General features: G+C 36.0%; 1 protein-coding gene across 1 annotated transcript; it reads left to right on the top strand.

The window, feature by feature from the left end:
• The first annotated feature begins 279 nt into the window (after positions 1-279).
• Positions 280-7,411, top strand: LOC149029603 (P-loop containing nucleoside triphosphate hydrolases superfamily protein). The gene is made up of 9 exons (XM_089141970.1): positions 280-669; positions 3,198-3,252; positions 4,696-4,813; positions 4,913-5,069; positions 5,632-5,712; positions 5,804-5,911; positions 6,237-6,296; positions 6,438-6,564; positions 6,838-7,411. Exons 1-8 carry the CDS (start codon positions 604-606, stop codon positions 6,444-6,446), a joined length of 654 nt encoding a protein of 217 aa, XP_088998096.1. The 5' UTR covers positions 280-603; the 3' UTR covers positions 6,447-6,564; positions 6,838-7,411.
• The last annotated feature ends 554 nt before the right edge of the window (positions 7,412-7,965 follow it).

Raw genomic sequence — 7,965 nt, 5'->3', positions numbered from 1 at the left:
AAACTGTTGGATGAACGATGCCCGATGCGTGAATGGAGAGGATGACAACCGTTGGATGTATTAATAAATGATTGAAAAGGAATCAGTCTGTTTTAAAAGTGTGATTCTGTTTTAGCCTAGGCATCCAAAGATCACCATCATATCCATCCACGTGTCACTCATCTGACGGTCGGAAGGACCAAACAAAGAGAGGCTTGGAGAGAGAGGATCCGAATTCTTCCAAACATATAAAGTACATAACCCAACGGCTGTTTCAAAATCCCCGTTTGTAGCCTAATGGGCTTTTGGATTTTTATTAGTTTTCTTGGGGATGCACAATGGGCTTTGAGGGTCACCCATCTCGAAAACGTGCCGGCGACCAAAAAAGCTGGTAACTGCAAATTGTCATGTGAGAAAGAAACGAGAAATGCGACGCCATTTTGTTGATTGAAATTTCACGTTCTGCTCTGAGCTCTGCTCATGCGTACGTGATGCCTGTGAGTTGAAACTCTTCTCCTCTGTAGCGCTTACCGCGAACTGTGTTTGAGAAAACGTCGCTACAAAAGCTGAACCACAGTTCACGAAAACGTAGAAGTTAGATTACTAGCTAGCAAAAAGAAAGAGATGTGGAGGCGCGTCGTTTCCCTTTATCCCCTCCTTTCTCCGTCCAAATCATCAGTTCTTCAACGGGTACGAATCTATCACCTCTAATCGATTTTCTCTTCTCTAGTATTTCATTTTCAGCTAGTTTTAGTACGAGACCTTTCAAATTTGATATTCATTGTGTTGATCGATTTCTGGTTCGGACTTCGGTCGATTAACTGAGAATAGCGCTTCTGGAGTGCTAAAAAACCTTGAATCTTTAATTTCTCTTCCGACTCTACTCTTCCCCTACCAGTTAAGGTGGTCTGTTAGATCAACAACTGCTGGTACTTCCTTTCAGCTCGCTGTGGTAGGAGATATGTATGTTTGAGTTGCCTGCGTAAGATTGCTATAAATTGATACAGTTCTGTACTTGAAGGTCGAGAAATAACTGTTAGGTTCGGATATGCATCATGCATGCGTACATAGAACAGAGTAACCACTTAGTGCAAGGATAGAAGGATTTGTAGTTTGGGAAGCCTAATATGCATTAGAGGTTTACTTAGAAAGACTGATTCACTTGCTTAAAATATTTCCTGGGGGTGAAGAAATAGAACTATGCATTTCAATTGCATGATTAAAAGCATCTGTAAGATCTCAGTATTCTTTCTCAGAGAGGGATATATGCTTTAGTGTATTTAGCATGCTCTACCTACTCTGATTGATGTTCCTTTATTGATAAATATTAATTAAGTTGGAGGTTTATTATAAGAATACGACTGTTTCATGAGATTTCAGGTTCTGGTTGAATCCGACTTAAATGAACTATCAACGTCAAAGAGATATGCAAGCTAGTGGACCTCATCTCAAATTGAGAGTTTCCATAAAATCCAAATTAGCATAGTTGCTCTTCAACATTGAGAGATCTGACAATGGGACAGCCCTTGTCCTGTGTCCACTGCGTGACCTACACATTCCTCATGCAACTGGATGGCATTTTAGTATTGTCCTGATTTAGAAACATTCTGGTCAAAAGGCACAGTCCTTAGGATTATTTCAATATTTGACCTTCTAATTTCATGATCTTAGACCATCTCAACCCTATCTTTGAAGTCTATTTGATTAATATCAGTATCTCCTCCACCCCTCTCTTTTTTCTTTCTAATCTTTCATTGTGGAGGACAGTTTGAGCTGCCCTTTTTATTTACTGTTGCCTACTTTGTATGGGATCAATTTTTGGGCTGGGGCCTTGCACATGTACATGCTGATTCCCAATCCTTTAGAGCCTTCCTTTGTGATTACTGAGGAAATTGTAGAGTCACAATCTGTAGCTGTGAAACAAAGATGCTTCTCTTCTTCAAATTATTTATCAGAGTGACATGTTTGTCAGAAAAGAAACTGCAAGAAGGATAAACAAATTAATTTGTTGAAAAAGGCAGTGTAGAGCACCAATGTTAGAGAGCGGAAGCCTCCCCCCCTCCCCCTTCTTGGTCCTTTGAAAGACATGGTTAAATTTCCACCAGAAATATTAAAGATATTTTGACTTCGAGAGAGTGTAACATGAGGTCCAGGAAGCTAGCTTGCTTATATTCTCCAGGACTAAGTGTAGTTTCTTATTTCTTTTGTGCAACTGCATAGGAAATTTGAAGTCCATCAGCCCAATTAGGGAGATCAATTGGTATGATAAATGGAGACTACATTGATAAAATCTGATGGTATGTATGATGAATTGTTATTCTTTTGTCTAAAAAGAGGAAATTTGAAATAGATGTGGCAGTATAGGCTTCCATTTGTGTCTATTAATTGCTTTTAATTTGGAGTATTCTTATCCTTATGACACGTTTTTCTAGTTCTTAACAGGGAGTCCATGGCAATCTTTTTCTGCAGCTATCTAGGCAGAGATTTTTTTTTGTTCCTCTTGAATACTCAGGTTCTCTGAGGAACATATTTAAATATTTCTAGAGATTATTGTGACTTAATTTGAGCATTAGGAGATCATTATGACTTAATTTGAGCATTTATGACATGATGTGGTATGCCATCCTTGAGAACTTGCATTGGGATAGAAGTTGCTTATCTATGTAAGCAATTATTAATCGTTGTGATTCTGGCAAATGTTCACCACAGATGTCATAAATCCAGTACCTATTATAAGTTGCTTACCTTTGTGACTGATTATTTATTCTTCTATGATTTTAGGAAGTTTTCTTAACAGACATCATGAATCTGGTACTTCAGTTCTTTCCTTCTTATTTATTTCCAGGTATTCTACTATGGTGGAGGTAATGTAATAAAAAACTGATGCTGCTTGTTGATTTTTTGAATTCTAAAGCTTGAAAATATAAACTAACTGCAAAGGAAAAAAAAAATTAATCCATGCTTATCTGGATGTTGTTCAATAATTAATCCATATTAGATTCTCCAGAATTGGTTAGTCTATGAACTCATTTTGTTACTTGTCATTTAGTCATATGCCTTGATGTTTGCCCCTTTGTGGCTTGTTTTTATAATATTAATTAAGCCAATGAAAGCTGGCAGTTCCCTAGTTTTTGACTGGAGGATAAATATAGAGGATTTTCTTTCCCTACTGCATTCATGTGTCTGAGAGATTTCCTCCTTCTCCCTTTTGGATGTAGGCCAAAGGTGGAATCACCTCGAAAAAGGAAACCCCATTCATAACTTTTGTCTTAGGTGAGCACTACATGTTGTTTGATTCCTCAAGCTATTTTATTATCAATGGACCTACAATTTTTTTCTTTTAAATTTGGAATTTGTATTTAGATGGCTCAAGGTGAAAGGTTATAGCCTCAATCCACCTGAGGTCCAGTTCATTATTGAGGCTTGCCTTCTGCTAGGGTTGCACACATCATAGAATCAGTGTACTTTTTACTTTATTTATTGAATAAGAGAAATTGTTTCTACTCAGTGTACTTCTTGTGTCGTGTCTAACATTGAGCTCAATCAATGTTTATTTAATGTCTTGGATTTATGTATAAATAATTAGGGGTTTGGAGGCAAGCCAGACACTGATTATTTCTTATCTTCTTGACGATCTTATTTGTTTAATGCATTTCAACATGATCATGTTTCTTAGATATTCACAATGTGCAAAATAGATGAATAAGGAAGTTCTATTGGGAACTGCTCGTGTGTTACCCATATACCAATCAGATTGAAGGAGAGCTTTTATGACGACCATAAGACTAACCATAATTTGTGGAACAGAATGTTGGGCAATCAAAGGGGCACCATCATAACATGAGTGCGGCCAGGATAATGATGTTGATGAAATATGACTGAGTAGAAAGGATAATACAGTAAACTATTCCTAGATGAATACTTTGGTGAAGCCTTGATAGTTTAAAGCAGGAAGAGAACTTGACTGAGACAGTCTGGTCATGTGAGATGAAGAATGCTGATTGCGTAACAGAAAAAATATTGACATGATGGGATCTGCAAACGATGGGCAGAATAGATATAGGGTGAGTTACGTTACGGTTTTTGGAGGATAAAACTCTAGCCAGACTGGGATGCTGGAAAAATTTTCATGTGTTCTCCCTTTTCTTTTTCAGTTGGGATAGTAATTTAATTATTAGTCTTTTAAAATTTGTGTAAATTTCACTGAGGTATATATTGTTTTGGAGTGGAATAAACTTGGTTCGAAGCTTGTTACTCTTTGCTGGAATTGCCCATAATCTTCTGATTGAGAAGGGTATACCTTTTCCATAAAGCCAACTGAAAAAGATATTTAAAGGAGTCCCCTTCAATATTTAAATATCTTGCTGATTTGAAGGAAGCAAACTGGAACCAGTTTACTCACCGAATTCTTATTAAATCTCCTTTCTATTGTTTTCTCTAAATTTTTACTATTGCTTGTCCCTTGGCATATATTTGCTTTACTTGCCCATCCCTTTGATGAACAAAGAGAAAATGGAAGTGTGTTCTCTTCTTTTTTTTTTTTTTTGGGGGGGGGGGGGGGAGGTGGTCTGGGGAGAACAAGTCAAACTACTTTTAATCCATCCCTTAATTTGAAGGAACATTGTTTAAATTTGCCAGCATTTGAGCTGTTTCTAGTCTATCCCCTAAGAAAATTCTCTAAATGATAAGTAGAATAATCTCATATTATATTTTCAGGTGGTCCTGGTAGTGGAAAAGGTACACAATGTGCAAAGATTGTAGAGACCTTTGGATTCACACATCTTTGTGCTGGAGAGTTGCTGAGGAAGGAAATATCTTCTAATAGTGAAAATGGGTGATTATTTGTTGCGCACTTTCTTGTGTTCTGGTCTTTTGTTTGTCATGGGAGTTTAAGTTGCATTAAGTTCCTTGATAATAATTCATGTTGTTACAGTGCGATGATCCTTGACACAATTAAGGAAGGGAAGATTGTTCCTTCTGAAGTGACAGTCAAACTACTTCAGAACAAGATAGTATCAAGTGATAACTATAAATTTCTCATTGATGGTTTCCCACGAAGTGAGGAGAATCGCATTGCATTTGAACAAATTGTGAGTTATTCTGTTTCCCTTTGTGAACAACTGCAGATGAAATTATGCCTCCTTAGTGCATTTATTATTTCTTGACTGGCTTCCCCTCACCAGTTTGAGAATTAAAATATCAGTGAGTAACCAACATATGATCAACAACTGAATCTATGTAGCTCTTCACAATACAAGAGGCTTCATTTTTCAGTTATAAGTGGGAAGGTGAAAGGCAAATTTAACCTTGTGGAAGAATGAAATTCCAACTTGGACATCAAAAGGTGTATGTAAAGTGAAAGGAAGACAACTATTGAACTTCTGTGATAGCTATTAGCAAATTTGCAGAATGTAGAAAACCAGATCCCAATCTGTGATGTGCATCATAAATAGCATAGTGGCTGGAGCCTGATCACCTCCAGGTTTTCCATGTTGGGAATCTCTTGCAACATATGGGTGGGTATTTTTGATGGGCTTGTAAAAGTTCTTGCATTTTTAGAGCTCTACCTGCATTATCTTCCCCCAGGCCACTGCTAGCTTTATGATGCTTAATTTCAAAATACATTGACTATTTTGATCATGATTGTTACAGCTTGGTATGGAACCAAATATTGTGCTTTTCTATGACTGTCCAGAAGATGAGATGGTGAAACGAGTGCTAGGCCGAAATCAGGTTGAGATATATCAAACTTCAAGTGGCTATTTGCCATTCGATAATTCTCCAATATCAAAGTGTAACACTTTAATTGTTTTTTGGAACTTAGGGACGAGTTGATGATAATGTAGATACAATCAAGAAACGTCTAAAAGTGTTTGCAGCGTTAAATCTTCCTGTTATCAAACACTACACTTCAAAGGGTAAAGTTCACAAGGTACCTTTTTAGTCCTTCAACATTTTACAGGCAATTCAGCACAGAAGAATTCATCTTGAATGGGAAAAAGGAAAAAGTTTCATGCCTTAAAATTTATTGAGCTTTGTTCTTTCTGCTCTTCCATCCCTGAAGGCTGTAATCAATCATGAGCTGCTGCAATTACTATTTACTATCATAGTCTTGGATCTAGCTTTTATCGTTGTTGTGGAATATGGTTAATTCATTGTATTCCTATCTAAGCTTTGCTGATGGTGTCATTTATTATATAGTTAGTTATTAGTAATAATTTCAATGATAAAATATCTGAGAGAAAAATTGCATGCAGATAAATGCAGTAGGAGCAATAGATGAGGTATTTGAACAAGTTCGCCCAATTTTTGCTCCGGTATGTTCTTTCCAATCCTTGGCATTTTATTCATGGAATATTGATATGTTCCATGGTAAGAACCCTAAATGGTAAACTTTGGCTTTCTTAGTATCTTGATATTATTGTCTCTGGTTTGTGTTGTATTGTATTGTAACCCAGGTAGCATGATAACTGCTTGAAGCAATGCTCTTAGTTCTGAAGACCATCGAAGAATTCCACCCCCAAGTATAGAGGGAACAAAAAACTTTTGTACAAAACGTTATAATGGAGATAAATCTTTCACCAGGTATTTCCCCCAGTAGATGAGCTTGCAGAACCAAATATTTTCAAGTAATACTTCCTGATCAAATGTTCCTGTTTTCATTTCTTCGGATGGGTCAGTGTGGTAGAAAATGTACATCTTTTACCCAAAAAGAAGAAAAAGAAAGAAAAAGAAAGAACATTATACGTTTAACAACGTATATTACAGTGGAACATCATGCATTTTCTTCCAATGCTCTATGTTGTATGTTGATCTGTGTTTGGTCACAGTTACTCAAAAATTTGTATCTTTCTGCAGCCGATGGTCAAATGACAGGAGATTTGGAAAGAAAAGAAGTAAATGTACCAAGAGCAAGGACAGTCAAGGTTTAAAGTATCTCAAGATATAATACTAGTGATCCATATCTGCATTGAATGCATATTGATATGTTTTTTTTTATTGGATTGTATGCATTTGGTTAGTCCATAGAATATATCCTATAGCAAAAGATAATCTCTTAAAATCGCCTAGTCTATACAGAGAGAATATATTGGAGATGAAGAAAAAAAAAATAATCATAAGATTAAAATCTCTTAAAATCGCCTAATCTCTTAAAACTATCTATCTATTAGAGAGAATATGTCAGAGATGAAGTGAAAATCTTAATTATAAGATTAGAATAAGACGTGTTCACTAATATAAGGGTGTCAATTGCGTACTAAAACCGTTTAACCTTACCGAACAGCGCCATCTAAAACCGCACCGTTCAAAATTCGGTATGATATGTATCAAAATTGAATTTCTTCGGTACAATTCTAATTTTTGGTATTCATACTGTCGGTATGTACTGAAACCGTACCGAATTGGTATCGTATTAAATTAAGGAATATAAATGTAATTTTACAATTGAAACATTTTACCTTTACCCTATCCCTAATTCCCTGTTTTAGTTTTTCGTTTCGTCCTTCACTCATTTTTTTAAATTTACTTGTTTTGTCTCTGTTAATATCATATTCAATTGATTGTTTGATTGCAATTTCATTAGAATCTTAATGGACTAATAACAAAAGTGGCATGAGTTTGTTTGTACTAAAATTATATCACACTAGATACCGTGTTTAAACCATTTTCTCGTACCAATTTAATACTGAAATTGTATCGAATCGTTTTTGCAAATATCGAAATTGTACTATATTGTGTAATTCGGTACAGTACGGTTATGGTTTTCGGTATTCAAAGTTGGTATTATGCCGAAACCGTACTAAATTGCCAAATACGTACCGATTGACACCCTTAGTGTTCACCATCTGATCAACTTGATGGAATGGGAGCTTGCCGGGATAGAAGTTGATAAAAAAAATTAGAGCAAATTGCACTGACACCCCAAAATGGAGGCCTTAAAGTATTGACACCCCACTTTATGTTTAAAAAACACATAGATCATAA

The sequence above is a fragment of the Hakea prostrata genome, chromosome 1 (assembly GCF_041222555.1).
Source record: "Hakea prostrata isolate BN-2017 chromosome 1, UWA_Hpros_2, whole genome shotgun sequence".
NCBI lineage: Eukaryota > Viridiplantae > Streptophyta > Magnoliopsida > Proteales > Proteaceae > Hakea > Hakea prostrata.
The sequence above is the reverse complement of the archived record's forward strand: the minus strand, read 5'-3'. Positions and strand labels throughout refer to the sequence as shown.

What these genes read in the sequence shown, in the direction of transcription:
- LOC149029603 (XM_089141970.1), top strand. Translation starts at nt 604, where the DNA reads ATGTGGAGGCGCGTCGTTTCCCTTTATCCCCTCCTTTCTCCGTCCAAA. An exon ending in ATTCATAACTTTTGTCTTAG is followed by an intron (nt 3,253 to 4,695) that starts GTGAGCACTACA and finishes TTATATTTTCAG; the next exon opens with GTGGTCCTGGTAGTGGAAAA. An exon ending in CAAAGGGTAAAGTTCACAAG is followed by an intron (nt 5,912 to 6,236) that starts GTACCTTTTTAG and finishes AATTGCATGCAG; the next exon opens with ATAAATGCAGTAGGAGCAAT.